General features: G+C 33.9%; 1 protein-coding gene across 4 annotated transcripts in view; it reads left to right on the plus strand.

Annotated features, from left to right (window-relative positions):
* Positions 1 to 1,548: 1,548 nt before the first annotated feature.
* The window catches only part of LOC110095111 (ACT domain-containing protein ACR3), a 38,409-nt gene continuing 25,429 nt past the window's right edge, over positions 1,549 to 14,528 (plus strand). The window contains exons 1-4 of one of the 4 annotated variants that reach the window (XM_028700013.1): positions 1,549 to 1,797; positions 8,926 to 9,031; positions 9,325 to 9,370; positions 13,672 to 13,731. In XM_028700013.1, the coding sequence (XP_028555846.1) occupies positions 8,964 to 9,031; positions 9,325 to 9,370; positions 13,672 to 13,731 (174 nt within the window). In that variant the 5' untranslated portion in view covers positions 1,549 to 1,797; positions 8,926 to 8,963. Of the gene's footprint in view, positions 1,798 to 8,385; positions 8,531 to 8,925; positions 9,032 to 9,324; positions 9,371 to 13,671; positions 13,732 to 14,528 lie in introns of those variants that run through there. The other 3 variants (XM_028700010.1, XM_028700011.1, XM_028700012.1) reach the window with 3 other exon arrangements.

Here is a 14,528-nt window from a genome sequence, read left to right on the forward strand (position 1 = left end):
TTTTAAAATTATATATATTTTAAATTCCCTAATTTTTGAAGATCCACTTCACGAAATTTTAAACATAGGTTATGTTGGTGAATGACATTCATGGGGGAAAGATTAGTGGGTGATTGAGCTCCAATCATTCACTAATCGCATGGTTAAGCGCGTTTAGTTTTTATTTTTGTCAACTTTTACATGTGTAGGACGCACGAGCACCTAGTCTAGACCCTCTTAGATTTAAGGACATTGTGAGTTTATATTTTTATGTTTTTCCTTTTATGGTACCCTAAGAGTTAGTCCAAAACTTGATTTAAACCTATTCAACGTAGCGACACCTTAAGGATAATAATTAAGGATATGTCTAGCAAACTTAGAAAAATTCTAGGAGCTAGGATAGATTTTCAATTTACATGAAATTTTTAACATTTGAACTTAGTGATATCCTAAACCTTCCAGATTTTTTTAGGAGTTTTTAGGATCTTTTAAACTACTTAATTAACAAATCCTAATCTAACCCTTAAAGAAGCCCCGATAAATTCAAAAAATTCTAATAATTTTATTTTAAATCAGAAAATTACCCATAATACATCAGACTCTTTAGAATTCAATGTTTAATTTCAGATAATTAAAACTCCCTTAATTGGACTTCAATCTAAACCTTAATTTAATTTCGACTAAGAACATCACCTTTTTTATTAAATTAAATAATTAAAAATTATTAAAAATTCTAAATTTTTCTCAAACACTTGGGAACATCTCTTTAGACCATTTCTAACCTTTGGGGGTGATTCTAAGCAGTTTGGAGCTGATTTAGATCAAAACTCTTAAACACCCTTTTATTAAATAATTTTTAATAATTCATTAATTGCCTCAGCTTTGAAAACTCATAATTAATTCTAGAAAAATCCAAATTGGACAAACTAAAAGGCATTCAACTCTAATTAATATTTTGTATTTATTAAAAATATTAGGTTTTTAAAAACCAACCTAAATAAAAAAGTCAACTCTTCGGTCAATCGCAGTTAATTAACTAGGGACCGAAACTAAAATTCATAAATTTGCTTAGAAAACTCCAAATCTAGTAAACTCAGAGTCTAACTACTCTTCTTAAATTCTAATATTTAATTAAAATGCTAGAATCCATTTCTAATAGTAACCTTTATTTTGAGATAAATGTAATATAAATTTTTTGACTTTCTATTGCACTTATTTTAATAATTTTAAAAAATTTTCTATTCAAAAAGATAAATATTGAGGCCGAAAAATTTAAAAAATTTGACTTTTATCTCTCTCGTAATACATACAAATAAATAAATATTCTTGTTAAATAAATTTTTTAATAAATATGCCTAATCATTTATTTCAAATGAAGTTATCGTTGACCATGAAAATAGATAATTTCGTTCGAAATAATTTCAACTATTTTTTTTTTAAATAAGTTTGGAGAATATTTTTTCAATTACACGTATTATTAAATATATATAAAGTATTTTTTTACACTTTTCTTATGAAAAACATTAAATAAATAAATAAATAAATATTTCTAAGCGTTGAAGGTTATTTAAAGCACCACTGGGTGCTCCCTTTCCCGGGGGCGGGCAACGCCTATCAGGAACCGCGAGTGAGTGCCCTTTTGACGTCGGAAGATTCCCTCCACTCTGTTTTTTCTAATAAATTTTTTTAATCCCATTTCGCCTTCTCCTCTTCGATAAATCCTTCTTCTTCTTCTCTTCTGAGAACGCACAACAAGACGAGCAAGAGAAGAAAGGTTGGTGGAGAAGTAGAGAAGATTGAAGAAATATACGTACAGAGGTTAGAGAAATCTCCTCTTATCTACTTCTTAGCCCTATATACATAGTTGCAATTTTGTTTTCGGCTTTCTTATAGCTCCTTAGTTGCCTGATTGTTTCTTTTTTTTTCATGAGATTTCTGTGATAGATACTAAATACCCTAATGAACGAAATCTCCATGCTCGAATCCACGCGCGGCTTTGTTTCTTCTTCTTTCTCCCATTTTTCAGATTGATGTTGTAAATTTTTAGATACAGGGAATTTGTAGGCTACATATTCTTCTTCTTCGGACGCGGATTGGGATCAAAACCGGCGGTTCTTGGCCGGATTTAGACGCCAATTAGGCGCCAAAATGACCTAACCTGAGTCGTATGCTTCTTATAAATGATTTAGTAATGATGCATTTTCGCATTAAATTGTTTTATTATTTGAGAAATATTATATATGATTTTTAATTTGATTATTGAGCGTCAAATATAAATTTAATGCCGAGGAGATTAGATCCCATGAATTTGATATAATTTTTAAAGTTTTTAGTAACTAAATTAAGTTGCGCCAACATGGGAACATATATGAAATTTCAGAAATCATATGAGTGGTAGGGCACGTGTCATTATATCATAATTTGAAAGGTTTTATTTGAGCTATTAATTTGAATTAATATTATTAGTTTTATTTTCTCTAAAAACTAAATATTTTTTAATAGTTTTATATTTTTCTATGAGCTGTTCAAAATGACTGGATGGATTCAACTTGGCTTTTGCTAAGATAATTGCTTATTGCCCTAGTCTTTCACTGAAATGGGTCTCTCTCTCTCTCTCTCCTCTCTCTCTCTCTCTCTCTCTCTCTCTATGATAAAAGAGCTGCATCTTGAAATGGAATTTCTCAATCCCAATAATATATAATATATATATATATATTATAAAGCAATATTTTTTCCAATTTAAAATCTTTGTTATAAAATGGTATGAATCACATTATCCAATCAATTTAATATTTAATTTAATTTATAGATCATAGATTGTTCTTATTTATATCCTACTCTTAATTTATATAAAATAAATATTAAAAATTCTTAATTGTTATAAAATTTTTATCTAATATAACTTGCACACTATTTATTTAGTTATTTCCCATAGTTTATATAAATAATATAAATTTAAAAGAAAATTTTGACTTCTAATTAGTGAAAGGTTTAAACCACTGTACAATTAATAATAATTTTAAAAATTTAATTTAATTTATTATATTATTAAATTATAGATATAGCACTTTTTTAATTTATCCTTAAATTATACTCAAAGTTTGCTAAAAAAATTGAGTGACTTTTAGCTCAGGTTGTGTTAGAATTAACGTAAACGAGTTAAGTAAGCTTATATCAAATTTGAATTGAGCTAGCACGAGCTTAATATCATATTAATGAGCCATATATATAGCTTGATTCAAGATCAATCAAGCCACTATAGCAACACTTGAACTCAGCGTCATTTTTAGATCAGATTAATGACTTTGCCAATCTTAAACCAAAATTGGATATACTCACATCATTTTTTGATCAAATCAAGCGTGCCTGAGCTAATAAATTTTTTAAAATCATTTTTAAGGATAGTGGACATTAGAATTTGAATGGATCAATTGGTTTAGTGTTTTCGAATCATTTGTGTTTCAATTTGTTGATGCATTTGATTTTTTAAATAAAAACTTGATAGAAATTTTGATATGTTACATTTAAGCTATAGGTTTGTTAAATTTTATACAGATTCTTTAAATATTTTATCTTTAAAATATTTACAGATTATTTTAAATTCTGTTAACAAGAAAAAAGAGAACAAAACTTTTTGAAGAAGTAGAAAAAAAACGAAAACATGAATATTTTTTAATAGCTTCGTAATATAGGTTACATGTGAAAAAGATGTATATTGTACAACCATAATCACCTTAAGTTGTGTTAATCAAGTTTAATCAACATTAGAATCGAGTTATAAAGAAGGCATTGATTGAGAATCGACTTAAATTTTTTGGGAACAATTAAAGCTTGCGGTCACTTTAAAACTATGAGAGCGAGTTATGGAGCATAGGTTACGACGTGATACTAATGTTTCTCTCAAAATCAATTTGGATTCATGCCGGGTAGGTCGGACTATGGAAGCCATACATTTATTAAGGGTTTGATGGAAAATAATAGAGAAATAAGGAGGATCTACAATATGATATTTATGATTTAAAAAAGCATATGATAAAGTTCCAAGAGAAGTGCTATGGAGAGTTCTTGAAAAAGAAATGAGTCAATAATGCTTATATTCAAATCATTAAAGATATGTATGCATGAGCTATTACTTGTGTTTCAAAACACAAGGTGGTTTGACCAAGTATTTCCCTATTTCGGTTGGGTTACATCAAGGATCAGCCTTAAGCCCATACTTTTTGCTTTAGTCCATGATGTTCTCACTAGACATTTGCAAGAGGAATGTACCTTGGTGTATGCTTTTTTCCTGATGATATTCTTCTTGTTGATAAGACTAGGGAGGGAGTTGAAGATAAACTTTTATTATGGAGGGTCAACCTTAGAGTCTAAAGGTTTTCGCTTGAGTAGATCTAAAATGGAATATATGGAGTATAATTTTAGTAAGTAATAGACCCTAGTGAAGGGATTAGTGACTTTGGGCGATCAAGTCATTAAAAGAGTACACGTTTTAGATATTTTGGATCTTTGTTCAGAGTGATGGTGAAATAGATGTGGATATTATCAACAGAATTCAAGTTGGATGGTTTGAAGTGGAGGAATGCATCGGGCTTGCTATGTGATAGAAATGTACCCCTCAAACTTAAGAAAATCCTATAAGATGGTAGTGAGGCCTGCAATGCTTTATGGTTGCCGAATGTTGGCCATTAAAAGAGAAGCATAATAATAAGTTAAGTGTGGCAGAGGATGAGGATGCTCAGGTGGAATGAGTGGCTTTACCCTTAGAGATAGAATACGAAATTAGCATATACGTGAAAAGGTTGGAGTAGTTCCAGTAGAAGATAAGATTATAGAGAGTCGCCTTAGATGGTTTGTTCACATAAAACGGCGGCCTTCCGATGACCCGATAGGAGAGTAGAGGTATTAGTATTTGACTTATGTTAAGAAAGGTAGGGTAGACCTAAAAAGGACTTGGTTAGAAATATAATTAGGAATGACCTTTCTTTATTAGATTTAAAACGAGAATTTGACTTATTAATAGGACACAATGGAGAAAAAATGATTCATGTGAGCCGACCCCGTACGTAGTAGGTATAAGGCTTGATGTTTGTTGATTGTTTGTTGTATATGTTGCTCAAGAGTTAGCTCTAACTCAGCCTTAGTACCAACCTGTTCAACTTGCCCAGGAGACTCATATAGTTTCTTATTAATCAACAATGCTCCATCAACTCATCTGACGTACTTGCTAACCAACATGGGTTCTTGTCAAAAGAATATGCCAAGAACTAAGACCAAGAACATGGATTGTCTTGAAGACCACAAGAGATCCTTGCACAAAGAGTGACCTAATGACTATGTTACCTCAGAACAACTACATCACACGGAGAATTGCTCGATATGAATGATATAGAAAATATTTGAGTGTTTTTTGCCACCGACTCCACCATAAACTAGAATTTGATATATATCCTAATCATTAACTTCACCACTCTTAGAGCTACTCCTCCACTCTACTTGAAGATGGCAAGTCTTATATTCTTGAGGAGAGTGTTGTATAGACTCCTCTTCTTCACCATCCTATTTAGCTTCAAGTTTAGTTGATAAAATATTTTTTTAATACGGATCATGAAGGCACAATCGCCACCAAATTTCAAGATATTATTCTTGTTTCCTACAAAGGGAAGTCTGATCCTATCAAACACATCGTTCGCTTCATGTCGACATATTCTCTTCTAAGTATGGGCGATATTGTGAAATGATGTATGCTTCTTACTACTTTCAAGGATGCATCATTGTGATGCTTCTCTCATCTTTCTCTGAGAGGCATCATCTCCATTTGCTGACTTCAAGTGACAACTCATTACTTAGTTTGCTAGCAGCCTAGCACCTATAAGTCATAAAAAACTCCTAGGTTCTTTTGAGCATAAGATAAGAGTTTGAGGAGTCCCTCCACCATTTAGCCACTTAGTTTTAGTGCACAGTATTAGATGTACAGTACTTGTAACCTGCTATAACATTGGGAGTGTTTACTTAAGGCTTCAAAGAAGCTACGTGCTCGAAATGCAACAATTGAAGAAATTGGTTGAATTACTAGTGTTGACTAATATTCACATCAATTTAGAATGCAATTGCTTGATTTTGAATCCAAAGCCTGTCCACTCTAGACCTACGGTAGTTTTGCAACAATATACCCATGATTCATAGTATAAGTCGGACCAAGAAGCCTCATTATCAACAAAATAGAGGATTCAGCCCTAAAAAGTGTGATAAGGGCATGCTCACTTATGATCCGTTGGAAAGGGAGAGGTCTTCTCAACATCTTAGGAACCAAGCTATACTCCTGTTCGAGTGTCATCATTATATATAATGAATGCCATTCATTATCAAAGTATATTTTTGCCAACCAATTCCAATGCGCACTACATGATATATTCGTGATCCATTTCAATATTATGTCTTTTGTAATCAAGGCCAAAAAATGGACTGTCGCTTCTCAAGCCTTGTGGAAGAGTTGCTTCATGTCAACAAGCTCAAAATATTTGTTCATTACTAACCCAAGATGGCATCCAAATAAGACGCCTGTTGAGGAAGACAAGAGCTTGTGCAAGCGCATGTGATCCATATTACAAGGATAGTCCCAATGAATTCTTTATGATGAAGCTACGACTCAAGCATCAAGGAAAGTGATCCTCAAAGGACACTGATCAAGAGAGGTTCATGCTTCCTCATGCTCACTATCATCTTCTGAGATGCTCATCGCCTTTATTGATACTAACTGACCATACATCGGGAATTCATACAACAACATTATAAACCCTATTGCCAACTTTCACATTGGTTGTATCTTCAAATGTATTTTTTATCAAATGAACTTTGATTCTTCTAAGTTGATGCTCACTTTTATTCCCTTGAAGTCTTAAACAAATTTTTTTTATGAGTAATGGAAGGTTGAAGCCACATCATGCTACATATTACTTCGGGGGAACGTGACATTCAATATATTGTAACGACTGATTTCATCATAGTCCGCAACCAAACCAAACAAGTTATTGTGCCATCTCTTGTTTGTATATGTTGAACACTTTCAAAGTTGTTATCTCAACTTATCACATAACTCTGAAGTTTCCCGTAAGAGGCTACACACTTATTGTTTTGGGAGACTTTCTGCAATCTCGGGCATATTATGTGAACACAATCATATCCATTTAAGAAGTATTACAACTCGAGGTCCTGAGGAGCTAGACTCACGACTTCATATACCATTGATGAAATTGTCCTCTTAGATGATGACCCAAGTGGTACTCTGCCTATAATCGCTCCTTTCAATTTAGAAACTCAAGATCAACTCTTCGATTGCATCCAATTTTTTGCTTGATCCATAGCAAAATGTCAAAAGTTTACATTAATGTCATGTTTCATCAATTGGACATCGACAAATCTGATACACAATTCGCGTAGTTGTCTTAACGTTGCAAGAGCAAATTTAATGTGAGCTCCAGAATCTGAATTCATCCAAGAAGTCCAACACTCAAATAGGATCTTAAATATCTTTGTGGTTCAAAAATTAAGGAAAAGTAGAGGGTGTGCATTGACTTCATTAACTTAAACTAGGCTTATCCCAAGAAAAGCTACCTTCTTCAATGAATCGATGCTCCAATTGCTAAACAATCAACTTTCCAATAATAATTTTCTTAACACATGTTATCATCAAATTAAGATGCATCTCGCCAACATAGAGAAGTTCGCTTTCATCATCCATGCATGATAGGTTGTACTGTTGCAATGTCATGTCGTTTGAATTGAAGAAAGCTGAGGAGAGAAACGCCAGACTTATTATTAACCACCTATTTTTATTATTTTGTTAGTAATCACCGAATTAGTTATTCCAAATAATAAATTTGAAATATTCTAATTAAAATAGTATTTTGCACACTCACAAAAAAATAAACTGCATAAGCAACCAAAAAGATGGCAGGTGATCAAGCATAATTCCTGCACGCGCATCATATGGGTCTCACACGACCCCACGTGCCAAATTGGTGGGCAAAGCACCAGCTATTTGAAAATGAGTGGCATAGCAGAAAATGGATACCGTGGAATCAACTTATTTGTTTATTCATCTTTTAACAAGCACCAATCTTTGCATTTTTGGCCCTCCACCTTTGTTGACGGGTTCCCGTAACCATCAAATTTCCATTATCACTAGCTTAAATGCCTCTCTTAAATTATTAGATTTTTTTTTTTTTGGTTAAGCTGCTGTTTCTCTTCTTTTCATTGCGATTTGGAATAATATATAAATATTCCAACCATCGTCATGGTGACGTGGAGGGCACTTTGTCTATTATGGCTGATTGATGGCATGGTTTTATTCTAATAGTTGTTCCTTATCACTTATAATTTTCAGGCTTCTGCGTTCTTACTTTTTTTAAATAAAAGAACTGTAACGAAATAGGATTAAACTTTATTCGAACTATCTCATCAGAACAACCCTAATCTGAACTGGCTGCTTATTCTAGTTTTGCTAATCAAAGTGCCTATGATGTAACTGAGTGTACAAGAGGGCTTATTCCAGGTTCATGATGCAGACTAAGTTTTTTTTTTTTCTGAGTCTTCAATTTCCTTCTTAATAGTTGATACTTTCTCCTGTTTGTTAAGACAATCTCAACGAACTAGAGGACTATTGGTTAGGAAAATCTTATTAATTCTAATTTAAATTATTCAAAATTCAAAAAGCTAATTTTCTGATTACAGAAAAGAGAAACTTGTTACCGTTATTTATGGGATATAATTTACTATGTTTTTTTCATTTTGGTTATGGTAAAACAATACTGATAGATTTGTTGTGATAGAGTTTACTGAAAATAATTTAAATTTCTTGCAACTTTACATAACTTTAAAAGTAGTAGTTTCATGGTATAAGTAGGAATTCAGTAATTAATTACCTAAATTTTTAAATGAAACATGCAGAGCGGAGACGAAGGAAGTACTATTGCTCGCATTTCACCATGGTGCATATGTGGCCTTATTTTGATCCTGACTATGAGAATCTCAGCAAATACATGAACCCTCCAAGGTTTTACTGGAACTCTCTGTTTTTCCATACGTTTCAATGTCTATTTAAACAACGGCATAAGTAAGATTTCATCTGAGAGAAGGTGAAAGCCTTCAACTCAAATTTAGGGGATTAAATCATCTTTAATATACGTGATTATAGTAGAATATAAGAGTAATACTATTAGATTATATAGAATTTTTCTCAAATCGAGGGGACGGGAGCCAGCCCAGCTCCTCCCTAATTCTATTTAAGAGTCAATTCATTAGTACTAATCTTATTGTTTGTATTTTTTACTTTATTTTGACTTGTAGGGTTTGCATTGACAACTCTTCTTGCAATGAATGTACGCTTGTCAAGGTGAGTCCCTGTATTTACTGGAAAGCAAGATTATAAGCAATGTTTAAAGCTTTCCATTTGCATTATTTAATTACACACCTAAATTAGCAAAAAACATCTAAAGATATCTAAATGCGAAGGGACAAAAATTTGCTTAGAAATTTTGTTTACTTTAGCTTCTACTGGTTAAAAAAATTATTAGGTTGAAAAACAATGCCTAAATCGTATATAAGCCTATCCTTCTATTGCTTCAACTTCTGTTAGGTCCCATGGTATGTTTTCTCTATGTATTTGTTTTAAGAAAAATATTCAAGTGTTTGAAATGTATCATACGTCACTGTGGACTAATCAGCACTTCTGTAGATATTTCACTACCTATTTTCTTCATAAAAAGTTTTCTTAAAATATGGTCTATTATTCAGGGTATATATATGCATCGGTATTATTAATTTGATTATAAAACTTATAAGATGAAGATAGAAGCTCGCTGGGGAAAGTACAAACACTCTCAAACATACTTTGCCATCTAAGGCAGATATCACACCTATTTATAGAACTATATAGACAGACTAGCCACTAAATTAATTCAAACTTATTTTGCAAGTGGATATAACACAATTTCCTTTTACAAAGAAGTGAATCATCTGGTTTACAAAAGAAAAATATTTTTTTTTAAAGCGATCTTTCGAGAAAGAAGGAAATACATTGGCCCCTCTTATCCGATTTTCATTTTCTGCTTGTAAAATTTTTTGATGTCACTATTCTGGCTTTTGCCACCTAATATCCTTGTTGTTTTCATGATTTTTTTCTATAACAATTTGATAGGTCGGTTCTTGTCCAACCGACCTGGGAGAGATCGGTGCCTCCCAAACCGACGTAGCCAAGCCGGGTTTATCAGAGGCAAGCCTTGCCGCCCAAGGTGGGGTCCACTAGGGAGATTTAATTTCTAAATTAAATACATATATGGAAGGAGGCGAATTTAAAAATTCTAAATTAAATATATATGGATAGTGGGGGGGGGCCGGGGGGCTAAGAAAGGCTTATAAATAGAGATGAGGGGAGAAGGGTGAAGGCATGCTTAGTTTGGTGTTCTCTTGGAGTCTCTTTGGAGTTTTGGGCTCTAGACTTACTGTCTAGAGATTTGGGAGAGAATGATCCTCCTCTCGAATAGAGGATCAATTGTATCTTTTCTTATGTTTACTTTGCTTTGAGTATTCGATAAAGTTCTATTGTTTTCTTGGCCATTTCTTCTCCGATCTTGGTTATTCTTGCTGTTTTGATCAATTTTGTATTAGGGTTGCTTGTGAACTCAAGTAGATCCGATAGGACTACTTGCGAACTCAAGTATTTCCTATCACAATTTCTGAATATTGGCCCATCATTCCATCATGAATTCATCTGTGATAGAACTTCATCATTACCTTGAGCAAATCTTTAATCTTCTTCTAAATTAGGCATTGGGATTGCCAAGAGTTTGATAGGAAGTGCTTGTAAAAATCCTATCTCCATTGGCTGAAATTAAATTACAAAAATCGCAAACATCCCAAGAGGAATTAAGAGCAATAATAAAAGAAAACTCTTTTTAATTGATGATATATGGAGGAAAATAACAAGATACAATGAATCTTCTATTGGAGAGAAATATCCAGCTCTCCCAAATCCCTAGCTATAGCTTAGAGCCCAAAACTCCCTAAGAACAATCTATATTCAGCAAAATAGCATCCTAATACTAAAATCACCCTATTGGTAACCTTAAATAGGTTCCCTTAATTCCCTCCCAAATCAACCCCCTTTCTCTAAATAATTCCCTCTTATATTTGAATTCAAGTTACATCTCTTGCCCTAAATAATTCCCTCCCAATTGTAATTAAAACTTTCCTAAACAATTCCCCGTTGATTCCTCCTCCCTATGCCTAACTTAATTCTCTCTTAGATTTTAAATTCAAATTAGATCTCTTGCCCTAGATAATTCCATCCCGATTGTAATTAAAACTTTCCTAAACAATTCTCTTTTGATTAAGAATCTTCATAACCCTCTTAATTAGCAAATTTCCTAATTCCCTCTCAATCAAATCGGGCGATCCATCAATGCTTCCCTCCCAAAGTGCCACATTGTCCTCAAGGTGGAATGAAGGAAACTAGACAAATAGCATTAAACTGAAAAATAGACTGTCACTAGGTCGAATGACCCCTACCTCTGTATCTCCTTGATTCATCTCTCAATCTCTTCATTCTAGATTTGGGGATGACAGTACAGGCAAATACTGATAGGCGATGCTCCTTCCTTTGAGATGATAGCACGCTCGCGTTCTCGTGGAGGAGGCAACCCTTGAACTAGCTGGAACACCCTCGATACTACTTTAGGGGTGCCTGAACCATGTCTGGTGCTTCTATGTTCTCCCTATCTTTTTCTACTTCCAAACTCTACAGCTCCATCAAAAATCTCACTTCTTCACCCTTTCCCCTCCTTGGAAGTGGCTCAAAAGGTGTCTTCTCCTCTTTTTTCCTCTAACATTTCCACCTCTCGATCTTCCCCTCTTCTTATCAGATTAGGGTTTCCTCCACTCCCTTGATCGTTGGTGGCTCCCCTCGCTTCCGATGACGTTGTTTTGGTTTGGAATTCGAGCATCTTCCTAATCTCCTCCATGATGAAAAACTTATCATCGATCTTCTCATGGATGGTTGAAAATTGCTTTTCGAAATCTGAAAACTTTTCTACAAAATCATATTTCAATTTTCCAGTCTCCCCTTCCAGCACTTTTACTTTTCTTCCTGCCATAAGTACCCGGATTATGCTCTAAATAGCAAAAAACAGCGAATTGTCTCCCAAAAGAAAAAATCAACAAGACGGAGGGATCAAATGCAATAAAATTTAGCGATGAAGACTTATATTTCAGCCTAGGACGCGACTCTGATATCAATTTGATAAAAAATGCTTGTAAAAATCCTATATCCCTTGACCGAAATTAAATTACAGCAGTCCCAAACACAATCTCCAAGAATAACTAAGAGCAATAATAAGAGAAAACTCTTTTTAATTGATGATATACAGGAGAAAACAACAAGATATGATGGATATAGGAAGATCTGACTATTCCAAATCCCTAGCTGCCGACTAAAGCCCAAAAGTCCCTAAAAACAATCTAAATTCAGCAAATAACATCCTAAACTTGAAATCACCCTATTGTTAGTTTTAAATAGGCTCTAATTCCCTCCAAAATCAACCACATTTTCCTAAATAATTCCCTCTTATATTTGAATTCGAATCAAATCTCTTCCCTTAAATAATTTCTTCCTAAGTATAATTAAAACTTTCTTAAACAATTCAACCTTGATTCCTTCTCCCTTTTCCTAAATAATTCCGTCAAGTTATAATTAAAACTTTCCTAAATAATTCTCCTTTGATTAAGAACCTTCCTAAATAGCTCCTTCTTGATTAGGAAACTTTCTAATTCCCTCCCAATTAGGGGTGCAACCGAGTCAAGACGATTGGCAAGCTGGCTCGAGCTCAACTATTTAACGAGCTCGCGAGTTGAGCTTATCAAGTTTCAAGCTCGAGCTCAAGTAGAATTTCGAGTTCGTTGGATTATCTAACTCGAGTTCAATCCTCAGGAAGCTCGGCTCAAGTACTTGTCGAGCAACTCGAGTGCATAATTAGGCGAAGTTTTGAAAGGCAGAATCTCGATGCGATGGGGATTCTAGAGGTGGAGCAGAATCAGACGTGGTAGGCGAAGTAAAATCGTCGGCTTAGATGCAAAACAAGGGCTCAGATGCGAGCAACGGAGCGAAAATCGTGGGGCGGGCTCAGACATGAAGGAGGAATCGTGTAGAAGGCAGGGGCTGGCCGCAGACACGAAGCTCGAATCGTAGAATCGAGCTGCTCAACGAGTTTGTTTTCAAAGCACGAGCATAGCTTAAAATTTAGCCCGTGAGTCGAACTCGAGCATCTTCCTAACTCCTAATCAAATCAGCTGGTCCTTTAGAGTTTTACAATTTGCATTTTTTATTATTGCAGCATTCTTTGTTTAGGATTGCATTGTACATGTCTAATGGCCCACTCCTTGTTAGAGTTAATAAGATTTTTAATATATTTTAATTTTCGTCCACATTAATTTGTGGCCTTCTTTTGAGTAAAAACCTCCTTAGTAATATGCCATTGATTAATATGATCATGGCCGATGGAAATCTCACATGACCATATTAAGAGATATGGCATTGTATAAAGGAATAGACAAAACGTTGATCTTTAATTAGTATTTCTTGCCAAATTTCTTGTATTTTGGGAGACGAATCGATACATGAATTGTAAATTTGTTGGATAGGAGCAGGAAGGATTTCTAGTTATGCCCCGAATCTATCCCACCATCAGTAAAACCATGAAGGTATATCCTTTGTGTTTGCTTCTTTCATCATTACAATCATCCCTGAATATTCTCTTTTAGGATTTAAAAATTAATACTTTCATCATTGCTTGGATATAGGTTCAATACTGGCGAAATTTTTAGAAGGATCATGTTTCACCTAAGATTTAGGAGAATGAACATGATATATATTTAATTTAAAAAGGATAAAAACGCACTGCATGGTTGGATTTTGTATGAAAATACTAAAAGAATTTGCATTTTAAGAGGAAAACACAAAGCCTTATCACGTTTTAGCACAGAACGCAATCTTGAACTGCGTTTTTAGTGAAAAACGTCATCCTCCTCTTCGTTTTCTTCTTCCACCTGACCAGACCCCCACTATTCCTCACGTGAATGTTGGCTTTTTCACGTGAATTTTTGCTTTGGAGTTGATGCTGTGTGCTTTGATATCAGACCCCTACCTCTTTTATGTCATGTATTTGGCCATAAATAGCTGCAGACCTTCGGAAATTTTTTTAAGTTAGCTCCGGCAAAGAGAATAGAGACCAGATGATCAATTTAGTTCTGAAAAATTTATGTTATATATGTGTTTTTGAGTTTTGTTAATTTTTTTTTACTTTCTTGGAAATTTAAGGTGACTTTGCATGTAGTAATGATTTTTATATTTCTGGAAAGTAGTCACGAGTTTTGTTTATATATATATATATATATATCTATGATGCACCGACACTTCTCCTCAAAGAGGCTTGCAGTGTCCGACACCGTGTCCGACACGACACTCGTCCGACACTCCTCCGACACGTGTCGGACACGTC

The sequence above is a fragment of the Dendrobium catenatum genome, unplaced genomic scaffold, assembly GCF_001605985.2.
Source record: "Dendrobium catenatum unplaced genomic scaffold, ASM160598v2 fragScaff_scaffold_1428, whole genome shotgun sequence".
Classification (NCBI taxonomy): domain Eukaryota; kingdom Viridiplantae; phylum Streptophyta; class Magnoliopsida; order Asparagales; family Orchidaceae; genus Dendrobium; species Dendrobium catenatum.